The following is a 27,961-nucleotide window of genomic DNA, read 5'->3' on the forward strand; positions in this document are numbered from 1 at the left end:
GACTCCATCACCACTGACTCCATCACCACTGACTCCATCTCGCTGACTCCATCCCAGACTCCATCCCCGCTGACTCCCATCCCCGCTGACTCCCATCGCCGCTGACTCCCATCGCCGCTGACTCCATCACTAGGGACTCCCATTGCTACTGACTCCATCAATCACTACTGACTCCATCACCACTGACTCCATCGCCACTGACTCCATCGCTACTGACTCCCATCACTAGGGACTACTGACTCCATCACTACTGACTCCATCACTACTGACTCCCATCACTAGGGACGCCAATCGCTGCTGACTCCATCACTACTGACTCCCATCGCTACTGACTCCATCACTACGGACTCCCATCGCTACTGACTCCATCACTACTGACTCCCATCGCTACTGACTCCATCACTACTGACTCCCATCACTACTGACTCCATCACTAGGGACTCCCATCACTACTGACTCCATCACTACAGACTCCCATCACTACTGACTCCATCACTAGGGACTCCATCACTGGGGACTCCATCACTAGGGACTCCCATCACTACTGACTCCCATCACTAGGGACTCCCATCACTATTGACTCCATCACTACGGACTCCCATCACTACTGACTCCATCACTACGGACTCCATCACTACGGACTCCATCACTACTACTCCATCACTACGGACTCCCATCACTACTGACTCCCATCACTATGGACTCCCATCACTACTGACTCCCATCACTACTGACTCCATCACTAGGGACTCCATCACTAGGGACTCCATCACTAGGGACTCCCATCACTACTGACTCCATCACTAGGGACTCCCATCACTACTGACTCCATGACTACTGACTCCATGACTACTGACTCCCATCACTACTGACTCCATCACTACGGACTCCCATCACTACTGACTCCATCATCACTACTGACTCCCATCACTACTGACTCCATGACTACTGACTCCCATCACTACGGACTCCCATCACTACTGACTCCATCACTACTGACTCCATCACTACGGACTCCCATCACTACGGACTCCATCACTACTGACTCCATCACTACGGACTCCCATCACTACTGACTCCCATCACTACTGACTCCATCACTACTGACTCCATCACTAGGGACTCCCATCACTACTGACTCCATCACTAGGGATTCCCATCACTACTGACTCCATCACTACTGACTCCATCACTACTGACTCCATCACTAGGGACTCCATCACTACGGACTCCCATCACTACTGACTCCCATCGCTACTGAAAGCTATCAACTAGGGAGTCCTGTCCACGTTCAGCTCTGCTCATCCTCATGTTCAGATCCACGCTGTGGGATTCATGGTTCACTACTCAAACACTGCGCCTGTTCCATTATGCAAACACACCATGACTTGTCATCTAGGCCCACTGATGGACATTCAGGCTGTTTCCAGTTTGAGGCTATCACAAAGTTGTTACGTGAACATTCCTGCAGACAGACACACTTCTCTTCGGATATGTGTGGTAGTGAAATTTTAGCATAGGGAAATCTTTTCTTTTTGAGAAAGAGTTTTGCTCTTGTTGCCCAGGCTGGAGTGCAATGGTGTGATCTTGGCTCACCGCAACCTCTGCCTCCCAGGTTCAAGCACTTCTCCTGCCTCAGCCTCCTGGGTAGCTGCAATTACAGGCATGCGCCACCATGCCCAGCTAATTTTGTATTTTTAGTAGAGATGAGGTTTCTCCCATGTTGGTCAGGCCAGTCTTGAACTCCTGACCTCAGGTGATCTGTCCACCTCGGCCTCCCAATGTGCTGGGATTACAGGCGTGAGCCACCACACCTGGCTTCGAAATGTTTAATTTTTAAAAGAAACTGCCAAATAGTTTTCCAAAGCAGCTGTACTACTTTGTATATGCACCAGCCCTGTAAGAGTTTCAGCAGGCCCACGTCCTCCTGACCCTCGTGAGGGGGCTTTTTTGTCAGTCACCCCAGCGGGTGTGCCATGGTTCTCGTTGTAGTAACTTGAGTTTCCCTGGAGACTGATGACCAAGCACCTGTTCACATGCTGCTGCATGTCCGGGAATATTCTTTAGAGAATTAAGGGCCTGCTTAGCTCTTTTCCCAATTTTAAAACTGGCTCCTAGAATTCTTTTTTTTCTTTGAGTCAGGATCTCTCTGTGTTGTCCAGACTGGAGTGTGGGGTGAGCTCATAGCAGCCTCAACCTCCTGGTTCAAGCGATCCTTCCCCCATAGTTTCTCAAAGTGTTGGGATTACAGCCGTGAGCCACACGCCCGGTCATAGTAAGCAAACTCAGAAACTTAAAAATTTACACGTGGATCAAAGAAGGAATCACATTTGAAATTAGAAAATATTTTGAACTGAATAGCCATGAAAATACTACACATCAAAACCTGGGAAAAGGTGGCGAGAGTGGGCGGTGGAGGGAAACTGATAGCCTCAGAGGCTTGTTTCATAAAACAACGGACAACGGAGCTTCCCAGGCCCAGTGACGACAGGCTAGGAGAGACCTGGACGAGCCGCCACACCGACGGCAGACGTGCTGCAGCAAATACTGAGCTTTTCCTTAAGAGCAGCGGGAATCTGAAGAGCCAGCAAGGTACAAACGAGAGAGAAGTGAGGGACCCAGGGGCCCAGGAAGGCTGTGAGCGCGGACTATCGCTGCCCCAGGGCTGCTTGGCCAGTCCAGGATTCGGGGGCTTAGGGCCTGGGGGGCTGGCGGAGGGGTGGGGAGGACACCAGGCTCCAGGCCAGCCTCCGGTGAGTCTGAAGGGTGCGCCTATCTGCAGCAAGCCGAAACCCCGAAATCCACCCCACCCCCCCGCCCTCTCCTGAGTGTGAATGGGGAAAGTTCTAACCTGGCAAGATCTGGCCTGGCCCTTCAGGGGTCAGCACGACTTGTGTGGGTCAGAAAGCTTCAGCCCCAAACCCGCTCTCAGAGGCTAAGAGCCCTCTCTGGGAGGGTGATCCATATAGCAGCTCTCAAATAAACCCCCAAATAACTTCACAAACACTCAATAGTTCAGGCAGGGCACGGAAGCGCATGCCTGTAATCCCAGAACTTTGTGCAGCTGAGGTGGGCAGATCACTTGAGGTTGGGAGTTTGAGACCAGCCTGGCCAACATGGTGAAGCCGTCTCTACTAAAAATACAAATATTAGGCCAGGCATGGTGGCGCACACCTGTAATCCCAGCACTTTGGGAGGCCGTGGCAGGCAGATTGCCCGAGGCCAGGAGTTCAAAACCAGCCTGGCTAACACGGTAAAACCCTGTCTCTACTAAAAATACAAAAATTAGCCAGGTGTGGTGGTGGACAACTGTAATTCCAGCTACTCAAGAGGCTGAGGCAGAAGAACTGCTTGAACCCAGGAGGCAGAGGTTGTAGTGAGCTGAGATTGCCCCATTGCACTCCAGCCTCGGTGACAGTGAGACTCTGTCTCAAACAAAACAAAACAAAAAACAAAACACAAAAATTAGCCTGGTGTGGTGGCACATGCCTGTAGTCCCAGCTACTCAGGAGGCCGAGGCAGGAGAATCACTTAAAGTCGGGAGGTAGAGGTTGCAGTGAGCTGAGATCATGCCAACACACTCCAGCCTGGGCGACAGAGCAAGACTCCATCTCTAGAAAACAAGCAAACAAACTAAGCACGGAAGACAAAATGACCCACAAGTGACCCAGATGGAAAAACAGGAACAGGCCAGTGGAGATTTCAGACACTGGGATGCCTAGTGATAGCACAGGCCATCACGAGCTGCCATGCACACAGCCGTGGTGGGCCGGCTAAGCTGCAGGCTGTGCCTGAGCTCAAGGACACGAGGAAGAAGGTGGCTGCGTCCTGGACAGCCTGGCTCCAGGGCCCTTCAGCCCCAGCCCCCGGGGTCCCATGGCGGCTGTGGTGCCGTGGTGTGGGAGCAGGCATGGCAGCCAGAGCACGGGAGCCCCATGCAGGGCGACTCCACCCGACCCAACTCCAAGTCCAGCCCCTCACCCTGGTACCTAGGCCCTTCGCCAGGCTGCTGCCTGTCCTTGGGAAGAAGTGGTTTGACCCGTCACCACTGAGAGGAGCAGGGTGTACGTCCTCACCAAGCACAACTCAGAGTGGCGCTTCATCCACATGCGCAGCTGCCCGGGCCAGGCAGGGGCCTCCTGCGGCCGGAACATCCCTGGATCCTCAACTGCACCTGGTGTGACACCACGGCTGAGGTGTGCTTCCAGCTGCCCCACCAACCCACATGCCGCCTCAGCACGACCAGTGGCTACCCCAAGGCCGTCTACACCACCCCCATGAACTACAGCTCCGCAAGGCGCTGGGGAGGTTTCTGTCGGGGTGGAGCTGGAAGCCACTGAGTTCCTGGGCAGAGGAGACCTCTCAGATGGATGCTGACTCCGCAGGCTAGGCTGGGCTGGGCCCAGCTCTTAAACTGCCCTGTGCCGGGCCTGCCCTGGTCAAGGTGGGCCATGTCACCCTTAGTGTCTTCCAGTCCCAGAGGAGTTGAACCTAGAGATGCCTCTAGGCCCAGCTTAGGGAAGGAAAAAAAATCACTGCATCTCATTATTGAGATGTTTTTTAATTTTCAAGCTTTTTTTTTTTTTAAGACAGTCTTGCTCTGTCATCCATGCTGGAGTACAGTGGCATGATCTTGGCTCACTGGAACCTCTACCTCCCAGGTTCAAGAGATTCTCGGGCCTCAGCCTCCTGAGTAGCTGGGATTACAGGCAGACGCCACCACTACACATGGTCAATTTTTTGTATTTTTAGTAGAGATGGAATTTCTTGATGTTGGCCAGGCTGGTCTCAAACTCCTGGCCTCAAGTGATATGCCCGCCTCAGCCTCCCAAAGCGCTGGGATTCCAGGCGGGAGCCACTCATGCTTGGCTCAAGCTGTTTTTAAAAGGAGGATATAAAATAAATAGATAAATAATAAATAAAAGGAGGATATATCCTGGTTTGCTGCTGCGTCGTTTCCCCAGTCTCAATTTGATGAGAAAATAAGAGCAATAGAACAGGAAAAAAAAAATTATATTTCATCAAAATTAGAAACCTCTGCTTTCAAAAAATTACCATTAAAAGTAAAACAGCAACCAGGTGCAGTGGCTCACACCTGTAATCCCAGCACTTTGGGAGGCTGAGGGGGGTGGATCATGAAGTCAAGAGTTCGAGACCAGCCTGGCCAATATGGTGAAACCCCATCTCTACTAATAATACAAAAAAATCAGCTAGGTATGACGGCCCAGGCCTGTAATCCCAGCTACCTGGGAGGCTGAGGAAGAACTGCTTGAACCTGGGAAGCGGAGGTTGCAGTGAGCTGGGATTGTGCCACTGCACTCCAGCCTGGGTGACAGAGTGAGACTCTGTCTCAGAAAAAGAGAAAAAAAAAAGTAAAATAGCACGCAAGAGACTGAGAAATTATTCACAGTATATCTGAGAAAGGACTCACACCCAGACATAGAACTCTAAGGTCAGGCTGGGCGTGGTGGCTCAGCCACCTGTAACCCTGGCACTCTGGGACGTGGAGGCAGGTACATCACTTGAGACCAGGAGTTCAAGACCAGCATGGGCAACAGAGCAAGACCCAGTCTTAACAACAAAAAAAATTTTTTTTTTTTTTAATTAGCAGAGCATAGTGGTGGCATGCCTATAGTCCCAGCTACTCAGGAGACTGAGGTGGGAGGCTGCTTGAGCCCAGGAGTCTGAGGCTGCAGTGACTATGATCGCAACACTGCACTCCAGCCAGGGCAAGACAGTAAGGTCCTGACTCACAAAAAAGGCAGGGCTTCCAAGGCCCAGTTTTTTAAATTGGCAAAAGAATTAAGCAGGCCCTTCCCTAAGGAAGATACTCCCATGGCCAAGAGCACACCAAAAGGCGCTGGGCCTGTCATCAGGGAGGTGCAAGTTACAGTAAAATGAAACAAATATCACATGTATTTAGTTGTCTTTCTGTTACTGATTTCCTCAGTTGCACTCTGGCCAAAGAATGTGATTTACATTACTTATCTACATAGCGTGTATTTATCTATATCTTATCTTCTGCAAATGGTTGACACGCTTGGGGTCCTAGTACACAGTCAACTGTGAAAACATTCCACGTGTGCTTCAGAAAGTTTTCTCCAACGGGCGTGAGTAGGGCAAGTTTTTAACTGTACCGTCCAATCTTTCCTATTCTACATCAATTATCTAAGCCTCTATCATAAGAACCTAAAGCAAGGAGAGCAAATTGAACACAAAATAGGTAGAAAAAAGGAAATTTATAAGAATAAAAAGATTAAAAGTCAGTGAAAAAGAAAAACAATAGAAAAAAAAGCAATGAACCCAAAAGTAGGGTTTTTTTTGTGGAAAATATCTGTAAAAATGATACATTCTTAGCTAGTCTGATCGGGGAAAGAAAACACAAATTACCAACAGCAGGAATGGGAGAAGAACATCCCAGGCTGGGCGCGGCGGCTCACGCCTGTAATCCCAGCACCTTGGGAGGCCGAGGCAGGCGGATAATCTGAGGTCAGGAGTTCGAGAGTAGCCTGACCAACATGAGAAACACCGTCTCTACTAAAAATACAAAATAATTAGCCGGGTGCGGTGGCACGTGTCTGTAATCACAGCTCTCCGGAGGCTGAGGTGGGGGAATTGTTTGAATTGGGAGGCGGAGGTTGCGGTGAGCTGAGATCGCACAGTTGCACTCCAGTGTGAGCAGGAAGAGTGAAACTATGTCTCAAAAAAAAAAGAAAAGAAAAAGAAAATGAACACCATTGCACAGTATACAGAAGATACTGTGAACAACTGATGTAAACTGTTTTGATAACTTAGATAAAATTCTATGACAATCCTATCATTAAAAAAATGACAAAGGAAGAAACAGAAAATCTAAAAGTCTCATGTCTACATTTTTTTCTTTTTGAGATGGAGCCTCCACTGCTGCCTAGGCTGAGTGCAGTGGCATGACCTTGGCTCACTGCAACCTCCACCTCTTGGGTTCAAGTGATTCTCCTGCTTCAGCCTCCGGAGTAGGGAGGGATTATAGGCACGCACCATCACGCCTGGCTAATTTTTGTATTTTTAATGGAGACAGGATTTCACCATGTTGGCCAGGCTGGTCTCAAACTCCTGACCTCAGGCGATCCACCCACCTCGGCCTCCCAAAGTGCCGGGATTACAGGTGTGAGCCACCGCGCCCGGTCTCATGTCTATTTTTAAAAATCAAGTTCTTAATGAAACACCTAAGCAAAAAGAAAATGGCAGGCAGAGATGGCTTCACCCATCAAATCTCTATGGAACAAATAATGCCGCTCCTTACAAACCATGATGGAGCTGTTTCAGGCCAACTTAACGCGGCATCAAACCCTGACAGACATTCACATGACAAGACAATGAAGATCAGCGTCCAGGGCCCCTCAAGAGCGTTCATACACAGGAGGTCCTCAGCCTGACATAAGCATATCTCACCCGGCCATGCGGAGAAGGACAATGCACCACGGCCACAGGGACCTACCCGGAAACAGCGGGCCATCTTGGCACGCGGAAGTTGGTGTAGTTCACCAGTCATGCGGGAAGGCACCTCCTGAGCATCTCACCAGGTGCACGAGAGGCAGCTGACCACATTCAACACCGATTCCGGGAAAGCCCTCAGCAAGTGAGGAACCTCTCCCACCTGCGAGTACAGTGAAAACCCAATGCCGAGCCAGGAAAACACCTGCAAGCGTAGCGGACGCTGTTCCTTTTCGTTGCCGTACTCCATTGTGTGCCTGTCCTGTGCTCTGTTTTTAATGCCCTTTACTGTGGGTGGATATTTGAGGGGGTCGTAACACCCAGTTGGAAACGGCTGTGGTGAACACTCGTGTGCGCGCGCGCGCGCCCATTTTCACTGAGACTGGGAATAAGATAAGAAAGCGTCAGCTCACCTCACCCATGCAGTGAGAAGCTAAGGCAGACTGCAGAGGGGAAGCAAAGCCACGGTCAGACAGAGGACACACGTGCGCACACGGAAACCCTCAAGTCCACAGAAATACCGCCATGACCAATACAGGACTTTAGGGCACAGGATTAAAGCACCACACACAAGTGAGAAATGAAACAAAAATACACAGTCCTCAATAGCACATGGAACACCCAGGAATACGTCGAATGCAAAGCGGCAAGACGCATGCACAGAGAACTCCAGTCCACTGCTGCGAAGTCAAAGACGGGCTAAATGCTGGAGCCACGCACGGTCAACACTCGGAAGGCTGGATGCTGTTCAGATACAGCCTCTTCCCAGCATGTATTCAAGATATTCAGAAAAGGTATTCAAAAAAATCCCAGCAGGCTTCTTTTTCTTGGTAGAAATCAAGAAGCTGATTGTAAAATGTATACAGAAACACCAAGGACATGAACAGCCATAAGAATCTTTAAGAAGAGCTGGAAAATGCACACCGCCTTGATTCAGGGTTTACCTAAGCGCAACTGTGGCCATGACGATGTGGTGGCTGGGTGTCATGGCTCACACCTACAACCTGGGCCCAGACCCCCAGGCCTACCACTCCCGCCCCCAAGACTGTGAAGGCCCCAGGGCTGTGCCCTGCATGTGGGCTCCTGCATGGAGATCCCGGCAGACAGTGCTTCCCTGGGCGTCTGAGTGGGCGATCACCCCAGCCCTGCCTGAGAGGGACAGTGTGGTGGATGCTAAGGGAGGCCTGGTGAGGTTCCTGTGCTGAAGGGACACAGGGGCACTGCTGGGGCTGGCACACTAGGCCAGGCAGAAGGCCACCCGCCCTGGATGGAGTCCATGTAGAAACAGGCACCCACATGCCGTAACCTTGGGCCCTCCACCCTAGATGCACCAACTCCCAGCATGCTGCCTTTAGCCTCGACCTTTCTTGGAAATGCTGGCTGAGTGGATGCTCGTGTTCAGAACATCACAACAGTCAAGCCAAGATCTAGCTGCAGTCAAACCCAATACACCTGGTAGGGCCTCTTCCAGGCTCAGAATTGGGAACAACGCTCTGACCTGGACTCGGGCAACGCCCAGCCCATCAGCTGTGGTCGGGGGAAGGCCTTGGTGGCTGTCCCTACCTGCGTGAGATAAACGTGGGAACCACACTCCGACCGGACTTGGGCAACACCCGGCCCGTCAGCTGTGGTCGGGGGTAGGCGTTCGTGGCTGTCCCTACCCCCGTGAGATAAACGTGGGAACCACACTTCGACCGGACTTGGGCAATGCCCAGCCCATCAGCTGTGGTAGGGGGAAGGCCTTCATCCCTATCCCTGTGAGACGGAGCATTTACACAGCACACTTAGGAGCACGGAGGCCCTGTGAGTTCACTGGGGTCTCCCAAGCTCACTGAGCTGCAGAGGTGAGGAGAGGTGAAAGACGCTGCCCCAGGCCAGTCTCTGGCCCTCCATGGGACCACGCACTCTTCTCTGCCATCTTCCCCTCAGCCTCAAGCACTCTTGGCTTTAAATCAGGCCGGGCTGTCTCATGGGAAAAGGCGGTTGGCTGCAAAGACCCATGGGGCACAGAAGGGAAGCTGGCTGTGGTGTGATCCCTTCATGAGCAATGGCTCCAGCCCGAGCCACCAGGACACTCAGTGACCAGCCAACAATGGGTGGTTTAAATACTGCACTATAATTTTTAAGGACTCTGTACACAGAACTTCCAGTGGCAGACATGTAAGATTTTTTTTCTGTAACTGTGTTGTTTTAGCAGAGAACTGGCAGACCCACAGCGGGTGGACATGGAGGCCCTCCCCGGGGTGGTGACTGCCACGCTGATGCTGAGCGGAAGCCAAGCCCTCTCTGTCAGAGCTAGGCCAATCTCAGACCCAGACGCAACCACCACCAAATCCTGTGTCGGGACAGCAGCGGCTGCAGTCACCAGAAACAAGCCACACCTGTGCCAGTCCCAGCCACCCTCACGGCGGGCTGTCCACGGGAATGCCACGGCCAGGAGCCCAGGTCCCTCACGCCAGCCTCCTCCCTGCCAGGCCAGGCTCCCGACACCTTCACAGTTCGTTGTGCCGAGCTCTGGAGATCCTGCTGGACAGGTCCTGGAGATGCTTCTTCACCTAGGGATGGAAACGCCTCATGAGCTGGGAACAGTGTGCCTCGAGGGCGGCTCTGTGAGCTCAGTCATGGCAGATGTGTGATCCGAAAGGAAAAGGCACCAGTCCCGTGCATCTGACTTTCCAATGAAACGCCCATCCAGAAATGCTCACAGATAACTCACAGAAGCAGCTCAGTGCCAACTAGGAAACTCCCACCCAAGAATGCTAAGAACGACCAGCCAGCAGCAGTTCATGCTGAAGAGGAAAGCCCAGGGCCTCTGTGATCAGCCCATGGTGTTACTGACTTATTTTTGAGGTAGGGTCTCACTCTGTCACCCAGGCTGGAGTACAGGGGCACGATCTTGGGTCACTGCAACCTCCGCCTCCCAGGCTCAAGTGATCCTCCTACTCATGTATCTGGGACCACAGGTGCACAGCGCCACACCCACACCTCAGCCTCCCACGCAGCTGGGACCACAGGTGCACAGCACCACGCCGAGCTAAGTTTTTGAATTTTTGGTAGAGACAGGTTCCACCACGTTGCCCAGGCTGGTCTTGAACTCCTGAGCTCAGATGATCCACCCGCCTCAGCCTCCCAAAGTGCCGGGATTACAGGTGTGAGCCTGTCACGAGCTGAAATGACGACGGGGAGGACCGGACTGGGACAGGGTTCTGGGAAAGGCACCTTCCTCCTGGGGCCTAGGAGGGAAGGAGAGGGACCTCTAGCTCCTCGCACCATAGTGGCACAGAGCATCCCCAGACACCATCCCAGGGGTGGTGGGTGCCGTGTCAGCCCAGCCTGGGCCGGGCTCACTGTGGCTCCCCAGATTCTCACAAATCCTGCTCATGGGCGCCTCCTCCCTCTCCACAGGAGCCCGAAGCTCAGGGCGAGTGACTCACCAAGGTCCCTCCTCTCAGCCGCCCTCTGCCCTCTGCCCCACCCGTGTGGGGTCTCAGAGGCCGCGCCACACAGCTCTGCTAACCGAAACCTTGCTCTGCTGTGGTCAAGTGAAGCCAGGCACACGCTAACCTCCCATCAGTCTAAAGGGCGCCCTGCAAAGCCCCCACACAGTGGTGCTCACCCCGGACCTGAGCTCCTGCCCATGGTTGGGTGCTGGGCCGCAGGCTGCTTTCTGGCACGTTCTCCTGGCAGACCCACACCACCCTCTCCTATCAGAACCTCTGCCTTCGTTTCTTTTTCAGGCCTTTCCTATCTTTGAGCTGGTAACACATGCCTGCAGTTCAAAGTTCAAAAGGTACAGATGGGGCTCCCACACACCCTGACCCCCAGTCACCCAGCTCCGTCCGGAAGGCACTGGTACGAGCTTCCACGTTTCCGGCCTCTGTGGGGGCCTCTGCTCCCCGTCTCCTCACATCTAACCCGGGGCTGTGGGGAAGGGTCTCGCCAGTCTCAAGGGCCGGAAAGTACCGTGACTTGTGGCTGGCTGTGGGCATCCAGGCCGTGCCCCAACCTGGTCACAGCAGAGAACGAGGCAGTGGCCTGCCCAGGCCTGCGCCCACATCTGGGGTCGGGGGGGCGGCACTCGACTTGATGCCTGCGGAGCGCCCCTGGAGGCTGCAGTAGGCTTCAGCGCCCCACACACCTGCAGCCCCGGGGTTCAACCCGGACAGGGAGACCACGGCGTGGAGCCCACACCCCGTCTAGGGGAAGCCCTGTCTTCCCGGCGGGGGAGCTGTGGCCTCCCCGGCCCCGGAACCCGCACGCACCGTGTAGCCCAGCTCCTTGGTCCGTCCCTCCAGCAGGGCGTGCTTCTCACGGCTGCGGCTCACACGCTCGCCGTCGCCCACGCTCTCCGCGTGCCTCAGCTTCTCATGCGCGATCTCTAGCTGCTTCTGGTAGTGGTTGTGCTTCTCGATTTTGGCTTCGAAGTGCTTGAGCTCCTCCTGGAAGAAGGTTCCCACAGGTGAGTTTTCCCTCCCTGTGCTCGCCACGCCATCTTGCGGTCCCAGGTAAACAAGGGACGCCAACGGACCGCAAGGGATGGTGTCATTCCCAGGGCAGGACAGGCCTTGCGGTGACATGGACAATGACAGGGTGGCAGCTGGGAGACCATCACGCCAGCAATGGGTCCCAGCCTGCGCCTCCTCGGCAGCCCTAAGCCGACCCACTGCCCGTCTGGGGGCCCCCAGCTCGTTCCTGGCCTGACCCCATATCCAGGGGCTGTGTCTCTGCTGCACAGGCGGCTGACCCTGTGCATACCTGTGCTTCTGCCTCTGCACCTGCCCTCAGCCTGCCTGGGCAACACCTCAGCCGGACTGCAGCTCCTGAAGGCACCCTGCCCTGCCTTGACCCCTGCACCTGACCCAGGGCCCCCAGCTCCATACGCCCCAGGAGCCCCTGCCACCTGAGGTGGTCTCCTTCTCTCCCTGGGTCCCCATCTCAGGAAGCTGTGATACCCCTAAAGGATCGCGGTTGTCCTTGGTCCCCTCCCCCCATTCCGTGGCCGAGTTCCGACCAATCCTTGACCATCCGCAGGACCCACACCAAGCCCACGCTCAGACGTGAACATGCACAAAGGAACCAAGATCCTCCCTCCAGGCCATGGCCCCGCCCCTGAAACATGAGATCCCGTGCAGATAACCACCAAAACAGGTCCCCGAGTGGTTAAGGAAGAAACTGCAAGGGCATATTCACCACAGGAGAACCCAACAGGATGGGGCTGCGTCTCCTTACCCGGAGCGCCTCCAGCTCCTTCTCGGTGAGGTTGGCGGACTGCGCCAAGTCCCACAGGTCAATCACCCTGGGCTCCTCGAACTCTGCAGGGGAGGAGCAAGAATGGCCTCAGCAGCGCCCGAGTGCACGCCCCAGCCAGCCCCGTGGGAAGTGCGCGTGGAGCCTGTGAGGGTGTGCAGGCCTGTGCGTGAGGCGGGCGCAGGTGCACTGAAGAGTCCTATGGGGCACACAGGGCGTCTGCTCTGTAGCTCATGTGACCTCGCCAAAATGTGGCTTCCCTGCCCTTGGACAAACGACCACTTCTCCTTTGTGTCCACAAACACCTGCCTGCACCAGAGCCTGGGAAGCACCACAGCCTGCCTGTCTACCTCTGAAGCAGGTGGCGGAGGGTGGAAGGCGGCCTGCTGGAGAGGCTGCTCAGGACCTCGGGAGGGGCCACAAGTTCACCCAGGTCCAGAGGGAGGCACAGGCCGTTTTCCTTTAGCTCCTGGGCAGAGCCAGGCAAACTAAGTCGGCTCCAGGACCCTGTGCTCACGAGGGCATACAGTGGGAGACGCTGGGGCTGTCACCTCTCCATTCAGGAGCGAGTGGCCCAGAGCCGCTTGCCCAGGGGGCCCGGAAGAGTGGCCCCATTCCTTCCTCTGCTGACCCTTACTGCTCAGAACTGAGAGCTCAGGGCTGGCAGGGCTTGCTGGAAGGCCCAAGCAGACCTGAAAGAGAACTGCAGGAGCCACTGGGCGCAGCTGCCTTGGGGACAGCTCGAGGTGGGAGAGGAGTGTGTGGAGCCAAGTCACCCTTATCGCATGGACTGCAGCCAGGCTCACGTGGGTCTCTCTAGCACAGGCACTCGGTGAACTGCACAGCGGCCTCTAGGGTGGTACAGCCCTCTTATCACGGCCAAGGCCTCCGACTGACACCATCACCAGCACCAGATTGGGCTGAGAGAGCCTGGGGTTTGGGGGTGGGTGGTGAGGGGTCCTGCCCAAGAGCACGCAGGTGACACATCTGACTGCCGTGCTGGAGGCTGCCTCTGGCCAGGCCTTGCAGGCGCCATCCTGGAGAGGAGGTGGCGGCTCTGGCTGGCACCAGGGACAGACACCAGCCCCGCTGTCTTACCACCTTGTGGGCACAAATGCAGCTCTCGGCAGCGGCTGCCTCCTCCAGCCTAGAGCGGGGCCTGGTACACAGGCAGTGCTCAGTGCGCACTTGGAGGATGACGAGCAGATTCGGAAGGCTCGTGAGTGCGGCTGGCAGGCTTCTGGTAAACCCTGCGCAAGGCTAGGGCCTGAGTCCTGTGCAAGAAGCAGTGACACAGGGCCCGGCCACCAAGGGCCTGCGGTGGAGGCTGACCAAGCTGCTGAGATGGAGCCATGTGCTCTGTGGCTCATCAGGCATCCCACCCCTGCAGGGCTGAGGGGGCTAACGCACAGTGCGGGTGGCATGAGACGGAGACAGAGCTGTGCTCGACAACTGGTCTCTGTTCTCAGCCAACAACAGAATGGCAGGAGCCTCGCTGCGGGGGCTGGGGAGACGCTGGGAGGGACTGCTCCCGGGCCCACCGCCCTCCGCCAGTCTCCAGGAACACGGCCCGCGACGGTGAGTGACCTTCATGGAGCAGCTGCTGGGAGCGAGCCCCGTGACCACCCCTGGGCAGACAGTGCACCGAGGGCCTCCGCTGCGTCCACGAGTCCAGGTGCCCATCGCTCCAAGCACTCGCCTGCTTGACCCCAAAACACAACCAGAGACAGCCCGTCCTCAGGAAGCGACAGTCCCGGTAGGCAGAGGCCCCGGGCGGGCACTCACCGGCCTCGGTGTCGTAGCCCTGGTGGCTGAGCCTGCGCAGACGGTCCAGGCCCTGGTTGATGCTGTGCAGCCTCTCCTTCAGCTCCATGTGCCTGCTGTGCAGGACGTCGCCCTTGATGTCGCTCAGGTCTGAGGGGCTGATGACGTTCTCGTGGATTTCTGTAAAACCCAAGGCAGGAGCCATGAGACTGGGAACCCCAACCCTGCCCGCCCAGAGCACCATCTGGAATGCCCACTGAGGGGGAGCGCAAACTCGCTCTCATTTCTGACTGACAACGTCCCCCGCATCTGCAGTTCAGAATGACCATCGGAACCACTTCCTTTCCATGCTGCAACACACGCCAAGTGGTGCCTGGCCGTGACGGCCGGGGCATCAGGTCCCCTGGGGGCTGATTCTGGATCCCTGCCCCCACCCTCTGCTGGGTCACCTCCTCCATTTTACTCCAACACTGTAGCGTGGGAAAGTCACTACTTGGGGAGGGTCCAGAGTCCAGAATGAAGGACCCGTCAGTGAAGCTCAGGTCTGGTGAAGGCGGCAGCTGTGTCTATGGTGCGGACAGGCACTGGTAAGACCTGGTTTATTCAACCAAATACAAGCGGGCGACTCTCAGAACTGGCCCTGCCCGCACTGCAACCTCCCACTCACAAGTCTGGTGGGAACCCTGGGAGACGGCATGCGGTGTGTCCTCCCTGCCCCAGCTGTGTCCCGGGGGGGGGGGGCCGGGGCTGCCCAGAGCGCAAGCCCCCACGTGCAGGAGGGGCCGGGGAGGGAGCACCTTCGGTCCTACTCAGAGTGTCCAGCAGGACGCTGTACTCGTGAACTTTCTCTTTGTGATGCAGGAACTCCCGCCAGAGCTTGTCCAGTTCTTCGCTGGAGAATTTCCCAGAGGTCTTTGCCTAATAGGGAGACAAGGCCTAGAGTGAAACCCACTGTGGGCTCCTGTGGCTGGGGCCGCTCATCAGCTGACTACTCCCCTTGGCCAGGCAGGCCCTTGCCCACGTGCGAGTGCCGGGCCCGGTTCTTGCCCTCACAACCCTCCTGGGCCGCTATTAGGCTGGGTAGGGCAGGAAAACAAAAAACAAACTGGGGAAGGGCTGCTGGCAGGCAACTGCCCTCCTCTAGGACCAGTCCAGGCTCAATGGGGGATGGCTACGGAGCTGGCTGGGTGGGGAACAGATCCCAAGGAGGGGACAGGGTGGCAGTCCGGTAGCCTCTAGGCTCGCCCGGCTCTCCCTCTTCCTAGGGAGACCACTGCCAGCCCCTCATTGTCATCCCATCTGCCTCCGGTTGTGGGGTGACATGGATCACATACGGCCAGGGAGGCCACATAGGACCGGCTCTCCCTCTCTGCCCACCTCCACCGACTCCCCCTTTCCCAGCCAAGGACAATGAGCTGCGGCTGGGCTGGGATGAGAAGTTCCACTCTTGGCCCCAAATCAGTGTGATCCAGACACACTGTTCTGGAGCAGAAGTTGCTGGAAGTCGGGGAGCTGAAGCAGGTAAACGCCCTGCTGTGGTCCACCAGGTTCCAGTGCCTGGCCCCACACCAGCACCCCACACCCTTCTCGGGCACAGGGTGAAAACCCAGCCCTACACACCATCCCCTGGCCAAGGCACCTTACTAATCCCAGACGCCCGTCCACAGCACCACTCACTAAATTGGAAACTAGACATGAGTCAACACTCAGCCCATGCTATGCCATGACCCCGTAACTACACAAGATCCGAGCTGAAGGTCTGACAGCTGCAGGCCAAACACAACTCCTTACTGAAAGAGCAGGCGCTTTTCTACGCAGGAAAGCTGAAGACGTTCACAGAAAGATGGGAGAACAGCTTCCTGAGGAAGCCACTGTCTTCCTGAGACTCCCCCAAGCCCCGGCTCCCAAGCAGAGCAGAGACCGCCCCTCACCGCCCCCCCCACCTTAATGCTTGACATAACGGCACAGATTCTGCAGGGTATGCAGGCAATAGAGGAGTACCTTGTGCCACAACTTTTCCAGCCTGGGGTCATCCAGCCCGTCTTCCTGGGAGTCACTGAGAGAGTTGCTGGTCACCTGCCGAGTATCCTTCTTCCCGTCCAGACCGTACTTGGCCAGGATGACTAGGAGAGAGGGGAGGGTCTGTTTGATCTGGTTTCCTGTGAAAAACAGTCTACAGCCAACACATCTGGGCTGCCACGGTGGGTGGGACAGGTTTGCCTCTCATTTGTTGGAAGTCTCCTTTCACTCATTTCCTGGATGACCACTAGAGATCTGGCAGGAAGAAGAAGTAGACAAGCGTGGGGACTGCGGTCTCCCAGCGCATAGGAACAGGTCTGGTGACTCATGGGACGCCCCTAGGACTTCCCTCTTCTGACCAGGGATGCCCCCGCTGGACTCCTCCACCAAGCTGTGTCCCTCTGGACGCAGCTGTCAGAAGCGGCTGGGGGCTGGGCCGCCGTGGAAGTGGTTACCCACTGGCCTGTCTTTGCAGACCAGTGACACACATTTTCAAGAACAAAATCTGCAGCCTCATCTGTTGCCATGGGGCAAACTCTAACGACCACAGGGCAGAGGCCACCTGCAGAGTGTGCAGGGTGATGGGCTTTCTCATAGCCAACATCTTATTTTTATTGGGAGGAAAAACAGTTTCTAAAGGAGAAGCTTCAGCGTCAGCAGCCAGGAAGATAATTAGTCTGTGGCGTGCGGTGGCCCAGCCACTCAGGAGGCTTCTAGGATCTGCCCACGTGGCGTTCCCCAGCCCCACTTCCCCAGGGGCCTCGGCATCTGTGGGCTGTGTCTGTCACCACACACTGCCACCAACACGGCATGAAAGCAGGCGCTCAACACGGTCCCTGGTGCTGGCAGCACCCAGCTGCGAACAAGTCTGGTGCTTGGGACAGGAGAGCAGAGCGTGGGGGGGCTGGCCTCCCCTCTAAGGGAAAGCTGTTCTCCTGAGGCCCAGTTCCCATTTCCAAGGCCCTTGCTGTGGCTCTGTGCGACAGGCCCTCCACGAGGTCCCCTGGGTCTGGAGCCCATGCAGCCCCGCCTGCCTCCTTAGCTGGTGGGCCTTTCCAGCCTTTCCGCCCTTTCCTGGGGGCTGGGGGGAATTCTCCCAGGGCCCCACCTCCCGTAGAACTGGGTCCTGCCTTCCCCTCTGGGCCGAGAGGGCCTCTCCCAAGCTCCTAATCCACCTTCCCCAGACGCTGGGCATGAAGCCTTCCTTCACCTCACAATGCCCCCCCGACTCCGAGGACCTCTTCACCCAGGCGGTGACTCCAGGACCCCAGTGCCTCCTCTGGGCCTTCACCTGTGACCCTACTGGACAGAACTACTCCCAGTGGGGCCTCCGCACGCTCCGGGTTCAGCAGGCCCCACCTCTGCACCTCTCCCAAGGGTCCATCCTGGGTCACTGTCAGCCCCGGGGAGTGTCCCTGCCCCAGGAAAACCCCAGAAGCCTCAGGCCTCCTTTCTCATTGACATTGGCCTGGCCTCGGACCCTTCCTGTCTCATTCCATCCAGAAGCCTGGGCCACGGGGGTCTCCAGGCTGGGCAGCATGTGCTCCTCGCATTCCAGCTGGAAGCACTCGTGATCTTCCTAAGTCTGAAAAACCAGCCTGCGGTCTTCTTCCTACTGCAGAAAGCTGCCTCTCCTGACAGTTGTCAAGAGCTGCTGGCGCTAGGCACGGGTCCCACACACGCACGCTTCAAAACTCAATCCCCTGCTGGGTCGGTCTTCATGGCAAGGAATTTATACCAGAAATAACTATTTCAGGCTGGGCTGTCTGAACCCAGGAGTTGAAGACCAGCCTGGGCAGCATAGTGAGACCCTGACTTTAAAAATAAACAAACAAACAAATAGTACTGGCGGTGGGGAGGAGAAAATAACCAATAAATACATAAAAACACACACTGTTTAAAAAGGTGGCCTGGATGCCTCCTGGCCTCAGAAATGGTGCTGCCTGCGTGTGAAGGCTGTCCTGCCCAGCCTGCGTCCAGCCACTGCTCAGTGGCACTGAGGTCACACCCCTGGGCTGTACACTCCTGAGCCTGAGAGGAGATGGGGAGACAGGGAGGGTGGGCCATGTCCTTGGGCTCTGATACAGATCCCAAAGTGGCTGGTCAGACCCCATCAAAAGGCAGAGTGCCCAAGGCTGCAATCAGCAGCAGAGACTATGGAAGGTTCTGGATTTTAGAGGTGCAGGGTTCTGCAAGGAATGGTCAAAGAGCACTGAAGCTGGAGGTGGCCTTAGGAGCACTGAGCCCTCAAAGCTCCTGTGGAGGGGACCCCATCCCACACTCCCCGCCTGAGGACGGACCCCGCCCCACACTCCCTGCCTGGGGAGTAAAGGGGTCCTAGGTGTACGGTGGGGGTGAGGATGGCAGCAAACCCCAGGGCAGAGCAGAGAGCGGTCCATCTCAGGGTGGACCTCAGCCTGGGGGTGCCAGGGCTGGCCCACCAGTTAGCTGCCCAGGCACACCTAGCTACTGCTGGTCCCCGAGGCACGGTATCAGCCTTGATAATGCAGGGGATCTTGGGGGTACAGGGGCCACCCCCAGAAGACAGTGGGCAGTGGACCAGGATAGGCCTCTCTCCTGAACGTGGGCAGGGTCTGCCTCTGGATGCCTGCTCCCGAGTCCCACCAAGTCTTCTGCCAGGTCACTCAGCAATGGCAGAAAACAAGATGGCTCCACTTGGGCCACAGACCTGGACTCCATCCAGGCCAGAAGCTGCCTCCTGCAAAGACACTGCCTGGCCTGCAGGAGGGAGCTGGTCCTGAGCCCACCTCTGTGCCCCCGCAAGCCCCTCCATCTCCTCCGGGCCTGGAGCGCCGCCCTGCTGCACAGCCAGTCCCTTCTTGCTGGGGGGGCACCTCCAGGACAGGCTTTGTCCTGGCCCTTTGGAATGGCCCTCTAGACACGCTGGTGGGGAATTATTTCAAGTGTGTCTTCTTTCCCTGCTGCCATGTCTTCGCTTATGTCCCACCCAGACTCTTGAACATGGCCACATAAACTAGCAAAAGTGAAGCCAGCCCTCGGCCTTTAACCTGGGCACAGCCACGTGCCACGTGTGGTGATGCCTGCGATGGCAGAAGAGGGGTGGCCCGGAGGAGAACACCGCTCTGGCGTCAGGAAACCCTGGCTCCGAACCTTTGCTGCACTCCTGGGCTGTGTGACTCCCTCTCTGAGCCTGTCAAACGGGACGACCGACAGTCGGGAGGAGGAGGTGTCACAGCATCGGGCCTCAGGAAGGGACTCCGCAGACAGCTCCCCTCCTTACCAGGGGCAACCTGGGCGCTGCAATGCCTAAGGCCACCAGCGCGTGTCAAAAGCAGGGCTACAGCAGACTCCAAGCACGGCCAGGGCTCCGGGGCCACCCTCGAGACAGCGACAAGTGCAAAGGCAGCTACCCCACCCCCAATGCGGAGTATCCCACTTGGTTCACAGCCACTGTCCTGTGAGACAGGAGGAGGGCTGGGGGGACCGTGCCGGGGCCCAGGTCACACGGGGCAGTGGGGGAGGACAGGGGGTTGGGGAAGGAGTGCCTGGGGTCAGGCCTGGGGGGAGCAGTTGGTGGAGGTGCAACAGCCCCTGTGGCCGCCGCTCGTAGATGACAGCAGGCAGCTGGGCATGCGACTCCCTGGAGCAGCCCCAACCCCAGTCCCACAGGCTGCCCGGATGCCTGCCCTCATCCCACCGGTGCCCTGCCAAAGGCCCATGGCGAGGAGGATGGTGGAGGAGAGGGGTCCAAAAGGAACAGTCACAACACTGTCCTTTAAAACCCTCCTGGCTTCTGTATGCTGGTGCCAAGCAGGCGACTGTCCTGCCTTGTCTTGAATACCCACAGTGACAAGAGGCTCACTAACTACATCACAGTGGCGTCTATTTTGACGCTTAGGAACCTATTCTGACAACATCCAGAATATGTCCCCAAAACTTCAAGATGCTGGGGCAGGCCTGCTTCCTCCTCGGGGTGACAGAGCCTCCTGCTGCCTGTCCTCTGGCCCCTTCCTGTGCCCAGCATCCCAGTCCTGGCCCTCCCTCCAGCGTGCCAATGGCACTTGTGACAGCAAAGAAGCCAAGACCATGGGCAAGGGCGCATCTGTGCACGGACGAGAGCCCCTGCAGGCTGCACCCAATGGGCCCCTTGGCCAAGAGCCAAGGAGTCAGAGGCGTGGCCCGCAGCACTGAGGCCATCGGCCACCTCTCTCACGACTGGAAGCCCCCACCCCAAACCTTCTGGGCACTGACAGGATGCCCGGGGTAAGGCTCATTTTGGATATCCAGATGAAGCATAATGCAAACATTCCCAAATCCAAACCAAAATCCGAAATCCACAACACTGCTGGTCTCAAGCGTTTAGGGTAAGAGACACTCCACCTGCATGAAAAAGAAAAAGCGTACCACTGAGGTTGCGTATGAGTCTCGCTTCCTTCTCCCCGTCTTCGTCCAGGCCCTCGAGCTTCAGTTTCTTCCAGGCGAGTTCGTCCCTCTCCTGCATCTTCAGATCAGCGTGGAGCTCAGCCAGCCTCACGGGAGAAAGATGGAGCTGCAAGGAGGGCGGAGGGTCCTGTGAGCCACCAGCAGGATGGACCAGGACGCAGTGGGAAACTGACTCAGAGGAGGCTGGGGCCGGGAGGTTCCGGGAGACCAGGAAGAGGGGGAGTCAGGGTCAGTATCGGCTGGATTCAAACCGTCTTGGTCAGACAAGAATGCTGCATGGACACCAGTCCCTAGGCCCATCTGTATACACGATCTGGAAGCCCCAAGTCCGTGGGGGGCTCCCCACTGCCAGCAGCTGCCCACTCTTGTCTGGCTGTAACAGGATGCCCCGACCTTCCCACCCCAGCACTTGGAGCCAGGCATCAGGCACTTGGGTAAACAGGGCGGGAAGAAGATACCCACTGCATTTCCCTTATACTGTGTAACTACAAAAAAAGAAACTCAACTACAGAGAACAAAAGCTGAAGTTTATAGAAAACTTCCACCTGACGTCTTAAACCCTGAAACCCAAATCAAGCACATCCAGGCCGCCCTGGGACACCAGCGGCCGGAGAGCGATCAGGACACATGGAGCAGGGACCCAGACACTCGCCCTCCAAGTGGGTGTCAACGGCCTGCCTGCTGGACGCCTGCACTTGCACCCACGGACCTGGGCAAAGGGGAAATAAAGGACACAGACACCTAGAAGTTCTTTTTTTAAAAAAATCAGTCATCTCAGATCTGCCGCATCTTCATTTCCCAAGGACCCTTGGTCACCACCGCTCAAGTGCACTACGGTCCTGTCTTGCTGGGACGGTGCTTACAGGCCCCAGATCCTTCTGGAGCAGGAATGTGTCACCCTCTCATTTACCTGCTGGAGTAAAGCACCCTGGCAGGGCCCAGAACAAGCCGCTGTGCTGGGGCTGAGGGACTTCCTACCCCACCCGAACCCTCCACAGCACAGCCCATGCTTCCTTCATCCCATCCTGCCCACCCAGCTCTGAGACCCTGGGTGGGCGAAGGAAGGAGATGAGATGACCGCTGGTACACTGCTTTTTGGTTTTAGACAGGATTTAGGCCAAGAGTGTCCCACTTTAGAATGACTGGGCCAGAATGCCATGCAGCCAAGGCAAGCTGCAGAACGAAAAACACCAGCCATGGCCACCATCACGAACGCTGGCCTCTGGTCTGACCTGGCCACTCACAAGCGCGCGATGGGCCAAGGCCACCATCACGAATGCTGGCCTCTGGTCTGACCCGGCCACTCACAAGCGCGCGATGGGCCACGGCCACCATCATGAACACTGGCCTCTGGTCTGACCCGGCCACTCACAAGCGCGATGGGCCACGGCCACCACCAGGAACGCTGGCCTCTGGTCTGACCCGGCCACAAACAAGCATGTGATGGGGCAGGTGAGCCCTTCAGGGAAGCGAAGAACTCCTCTGTGCAGGGCAGGTGGCCGAGCTGTGTGAACCAGAACATGTTATGAGGTGGGACCAGGGTGCACGGAGGACAGGGTGCCGTCCCTGGCTCATTGGGGTGCTGCAGCCATGTCTGTGTCGTGACAGCACACAGGAAAGGCTCTGCGGAATCCTGCAGCAAAGGACCCGCTCAGCGCTCCAGGCTGCAGATGCTCCGGTGTCTGGGATCTCAGGCCGCTCCCTTCCTGGAGCACCTGCCTTCTCACATTCCCCTGGGGCTGGTCCTGGACAGCTGCCCGTGGCTCCTGCACTGCTGAGCCCCAGGTGGGACACTTCACACCCGTCTCTCATTGTGCTTGTTTCAATATGGAGTCTGTTTTCCCTTAGAGGTTTGAAATGTTAACCTTTAATCTATATTTCATCAGCCATTTTCTAACATAAATACACATAAATACAACACAAGCTAGTATCCAAAGTATGTGTTATACTTCAATCAAGTGTATGTAAACAGCGAGCATCCCCAGGAAGTGCCCAGTTGAGAGCCAGCTGCCTTCTAGTGTCCTGCACCCCACGCTCCCTTGCAGCTGAGGCCTCAGGAGCCGGCCCTCAGGTCCCTACTTTGCAGGGGCACGCAGTTCTTTCAAGACTCACCGGAAGCCAATTCTGTCTATCTGGAGCACCCCGCACTCCAGAACCTCCTGGCCTCACTCTGCCCGTATCTAGACTGAGCCCATCTGCTCCCTGCAGCTCAGTCTGTGCTGGGCCTGGGAGGAAGGAGACCCCTGGCCACAGGCCCTGTCTCCAGCTCGGCGCTGGGCTATCAGCTCCAGCCTCTCTCCCCTTAGGAGCCCAGCCTGCCTCCGCGGCTGCCCTAGACACACAGGAGCCATCATCCAGGAGCTTAAAATCTAGTTAGGGACAAATTCAGACCACTGAGGCAAGTCCCCCAATAGTAAAAAGAAGGCAAACGGTAGGCACAAATGAATGGCAGGGCCTAGGGCAGAGGAAAGCCTCTCATTCTCTAGAAGGTTCTCCTCCGTCCAGGGTCCTCCTGGTAGACGCTCTGTGCCTCCACCTGAAAACCCTTTCTCTGGCGCCTCTGACACACCCCACCTGCGGGCCTCTCACCCAGCAAGCTTCATCCACTGGCCCCTTCTCCTGAGAGCGCCTCCCTGTGCCCCTCCGTGCCCTGGAACCTTGTTTGTGGTGTCCACTGGGAGGCCCTAGGAGGGCCGAGGTCTGATCTGAGCGTTGCCAGCAGGAGGATCCAGGACAAGGCACCTGAGTGACGCTGAGCTCTCAGAGAGGAGGAGCAGTCTGTGCCTGGGAGGTACCCGGGAGCCCACACCTGCTTATCTTGTTTGTGACCCAAGCTCTTAGAGGAACAGGTCTGCTTCCATCTCTACTTCCCCGTGACTGCTGCTGCCCTGCAGGTGTCTTACCTACCGTGCTGCACTGCCTGAGAGGGCCCGAGACACGAGGCCCACAGTGACGCTCTGAGCCAGAAGCAGCACCCCGGGGCAGGCAATACTGGCCCACACTCTGGAGTGTGTTCCGGCACTGAGGGCCCCACGTCTGCCCTCCTGGGCTGCAGGGAAGAGGACACAGGTGTCCTGTGACTGCCGTGGGCCGCTCGCTGGAAAGCAAAGCTGAAGACCCTGGGCTCGTCCTGGCAGGCTCCGTGCCCTGTAACCTGTGGCCCTCGCTCACTGGCTTCCTCCTGTCTGCCTCCCAGGGGACTGGCACAATCAAGGGAAGATGCTGGGTGGGCTGTAAAATCTACAATCCACAGGGGAAAGTCATTTTCTCCCTCTGATTCCCCAACTCTCATGCGCCAAAGGGTTTAAATTGCACACTGCGTGTCTCACAAAAACCAGCTCCCTTTCCCCCATACAAGGCTGCTGTGCTCAGCGCAGAAGGGGCCCACCTGGCTGCACGCAGGGGAAGACCAGCGGGCCACGTGCAGGGCCCTGGACCCTACTTCTGGATTCTTTTACCTCCGTCAAGTTAAATGTTAACGCATCAAGTTAGAACTGAGCTGTGGAAACCAAATGCAGGAAAGAACCTGTCAAGCGTGAAGCAGTGGGGCAAATCATCACCAGCCAGGGGCCACACGCAGGGAAGAAAGCCGGCTCAGCCCCATGGACAACGTGGGGCCTGGAGCTTCACCCCTGCTTGCGTCCTCAGACACCAGTGGAGCTGGCTGTGCCCTCCTGACCAGACCCGGGTCCCAGCACTGCTTGGGACCTCAGCAGCGGTCCTCCCCACACAGCAGCACCTGCGTGCCAGCAGAGTGCTCTGGAACTTTCCAACAACCTGCTGCTGCTTCTTAACACCCTGGGAACCCTGGCCCTGGGTCCACAGCTAAGCCATGGGTGTCAACTTGCACACGGAGCACAGTTCAGGCTGCGTAGGTTCCAACACCGCCAGGATGGCCTCTTCAGAGGACACGTGCCATTCTGCTAGTGCTCACCCACGTGCCCGCACCAGACCACGAGGCACCCACCCTGAGGAGCAGGCTGTGGCAGTGACCCCGGCCCCCTGGCAGGCTGCGCCTGTCTCACCATGGTGGACAGTGCTGCACTGTCCCTTCCAGCCCAGCCACTGCGCCCCAGCTCCTTCCACCTGAGCTCCGTGGACAAGAGCACAACCTTGCTGAGCTGCTGTGAGGTTGTGGGTTGGCCTGGCGCGTCCTAGGTGCCTATGGAGGCCACCCTGGCCTGTCCTCAGAGGCCCTTCTCAAGGGGAGGAGGCAGCCTGAGAGATGGGGTGGGGCTCTGAGGGCCCCGCTCTGCAGACCTGTCTCCATTAGCCAGTCCGGGTCTGACGCCTGCACACCTGGCTGGGGGCTAGAACACCCTCCCAGCACGGCTGCCCTCTAAGCTTCTGTTATCTGGAAGGAAAACCAAGATGAATGGGCTCTGAGGGCGTCTGCCAGAGTACCAGGCTCTCTGGAAGGGGGGAAGACAGAGACACAGAAAATCCCCAAACCCCCTCATCACAAAGAACTTCACATTGTGTTCAGCAGAAAAGACTTGCCCCCAGTGACAAGCTCAGTACTTAGAGGGACCAGAAAGACCATCTAGCCCAAGGCTCAGTACAAAGCTGAGGTGGGCAGCTAGCCCTGGCACGGTGCCCAGTGGACCTCAGGGGAAGTTCACGAGACATGACCCGATCCAGGACTGAAGCCAGTCAGGTGAGCACCCAGCACCCAGGACGGTGCAGGGGCAGCCTGCGGGCAGGCGTATCACCACAGGGGGCCTGGGCTGACCCAGGCAGAGGACCAGCTGGAGGTGGCTGCAGGTAAGGCTGGGTGCAGCAGGGCGGCCTGTAGGGCAGGTGGAGGACCTAGGCCAGGACCCAAAAGCAAAGGGAACCGCTGGGGTTCCTGGGCCCGAGTATGCTCCCTCAGCACCACCTCCAATCGTCAGGGAGTCTCTTCCTGGCTCCCCATTTCCTCATCCTGTGGAGGAACTCTACCCACTCAACAGATGCCCAGTGCATCGGGCACAGGGAGGCAGTCACCACATCCAAACCGAGCTGTGTCCCCAGCCCCTTCAGAGTCCCTTCCTCCAGGAAGCTACCCTGCTGCTCCAGCCGTGTTCTCCCACCTCTGCAGGCTGAAGATCACGCTGGGGCTTGACTGCAGGACCCCAGAGCAGCTCAGGGCCTGCTAAGCCGATGCCAGGCGTCTATCCCCAGCCCCACGCCAGCCGTCGGTCCCTCCCCCACCTGTTTCTCCTCTGCCTTTTTGTTCCAAAGTTCCTTCTTATTCTGCAAATCATTTACTCTCCCTCTCAAAAGACTCAGGAATGCTTAAACCTGGAATACTGAGACAGAGATCTAATCTGACTTCTGCATTTTAGATGAGATACTGACATAGTTTGTAAAAACCCATTTCAGGAATGCAAACCACACCTAACAAATGAAGTAACCGCATCTCAAAGAAGAGAGCAGCTGGCTCAGGGTCACGCACCAATAACGAAGCTGTAATCCCGGGGCACCACTGGCTGAGTGACCTTGGGGGGTGCCCTTTCCCCTCAGGGCCTCGGTTCCTGCACCTCTCAAATGAAGGAAGTCAGGTAAGCGCGCTGCTAAGACTGACTTTAAGCATTCCCAAGGTCGCGTTTTACGTGCTGTAAATCGATCCCATCTCCTCATTTCTCGCTCAAATGAACAAGAACGGGCCTGCTCCTGGGATTCCTGCTGTCCCTGGACACGTCTTTCTACCCAACATCGTGTTTTGCTTGTTTCCCCACATAAGGAGACGAGGTGAAGAAAGAGGCGAAGGCCTGGGAGGCAAGAGACCTGTGATGTAGCCTGGGTCTGCCCCCACGCTCGGCTCAGCAGGCCGGCCAGGCTGGGGAACGCCACACTGACTCTCGCGGTGCCGGCCGCCACTGCTCCACAAGGCGCGGCTGCCGGCACGGGTCCCTATCCTGCTGCAGGAGGGGTCGGGGCGCCCCACCTGGCACTTGAAGGAGGCTGTGCCAAGAACAGCGTGCGTCGGGCGCAGGTGCCCCGGCTGCGCCCCGCCCGCCTCTGACCCCCGGGCCCCGCTCCACCGCGCCCAACAACCAGGGCCCCCGTCCCCAGGCCCCTCTCCACAGCCCCCCGAACCCCGCCCTGCCGCCTCGGGGCCGCGCTCACCCGCCGGGCCTTCTCCCACAGCTGGTTCAGCTTCTCCATGCGGAATTCCTCCTGGGACTCGCGCTTAGGAGGCGGCTCGGGCTGGTTCTTCTCCCGCGAGTACTTGCCGCCGTGGCTCGCCGCGGGCCGGAGCCCAAGCAGGAACAGCAGCACCAGCAGCGCCGCGAGCCCACCGGGAAACGACCCAACCCTCCGCGACGCCATCTTCCTCTGCGGCCGGCGCTCCGTGCGGAGACCCCAGCAGGCAAAGGCCCCGCCCACCTCCCCGCCCCGTTCGCCGCGCGGCCTCCCGGGAATTGTAGTTCTCCGACGAGCGGCCGGCCGCGGTTAGGCCGCCGGAGAACTCCAGAGCCCAGGAATCCCTGCGCAGACGCGTGCGTTTCCCGGGCAACCACGGCGCGGCCCGAGGCTGCAGAGTCGGGCTGGGGATACAACTGGAGAATGTGGGTGGCCGGGCGGGAGCAGGCACCAGGCCTCACTCAGAGCCCGGAGCCGGGAACCCGCACGACTCTAGGCCTCTTTCCCCCTCTGCACCGCAGAAAGAGCGGAAAGCCCAGGAACCACGCCGCGTCTGGCTGAGCCCGATAACGCTCCCGCTTCGCGCGCACTGACGCCGAGCCTGGCGTGCTCCGTGCCGTCGCGGGGTTAGGACGGCCGCCCGGGCCTGACGCTGAGGGGCCTGACGCTGAGGACCCTGGCGCGGCCCGCTGTGCCCTCCGCGGAGCGCCCGGTCGCGGTGGGCGCAGGCCGGGTTGTCCCGGGGACGCACGGCCGCGCAGGCGTCCCCCCACGTCCCGGAGCCCCTTGCCTCCGAGCGCGTCCGGGGCGCCGCCTCTCGCGCCTGCTGCTGTGCAGGGGTTCGCGCGCTTTCCACCAGCCCGCGACACCCTGGGAAAACCCCAGCGCCAATAACCGAGTCCGC

General features: G+C 57.6%; 1 protein-coding gene across 1 annotated transcript; it reads right to left on the bottom strand.

The window, feature by feature from the left end:
• Window positions 1-9,568: 9,568 nt before the first annotated feature.
• On the bottom strand, window positions 9,569-27,383 carry LRPAP1 (LDL receptor related protein associated protein 1). The gene is made up of 8 exons (XM_032254039.1): window positions 27,040-27,383; window positions 20,890-21,034; window positions 16,486-16,607; window positions 15,282-15,402; window positions 14,506-14,664; window positions 12,703-12,785; window positions 11,736-11,912; window positions 9,569-10,028 (listed from the first exon to the last, which is right to left on the bottom strand). Exons 1-8 carry the CDS (start codon window positions 27,241-27,243, stop codon window positions 9,966-9,968), a joined length of 1,074 nt encoding a protein of 357 aa, XP_032109930.1. The 5' UTR covers window positions 27,244-27,383; the 3' UTR covers window positions 9,569-9,965.
• Window positions 27,384-27,961: the final 578 nt, after the last annotated feature.

The sequence above is a fragment of the Sapajus apella genome, unplaced genomic scaffold (assembly GCF_009761245.1).
Source record: "Sapajus apella isolate SASKATOON/1434 unplaced genomic scaffold, GSC_monkey_1.0 scaffold85, whole genome shotgun sequence".
NCBI classification, from domain to species: Eukaryota; Metazoa; Chordata; class Mammalia; order Primates; family Cebidae; genus Sapajus; species Sapajus apella.

Coding starts and splice junctions, on each gene's coding strand:
- LRPAP1 (XM_032254039.1), bottom strand. CDS start 27,243: ATGGCGTCGCGGAGGGTTGGGTCGTTTCCCGGTGGGCTCGCGGCGCTG. Junction 16,608..20,889: donor ACTCATACGCAACCTCAGTG/GTACGCTTTTTC, acceptor CCTCTCTCCTAG/TCATCCTGGCCAAGTACGGT. Junction 14,665..15,281: donor CACTCTGAGTAGGACCGAAG/GTGCTCCCTCCC, acceptor TGGGTTTTACAG/AAATCCACGAGAACGTCATC.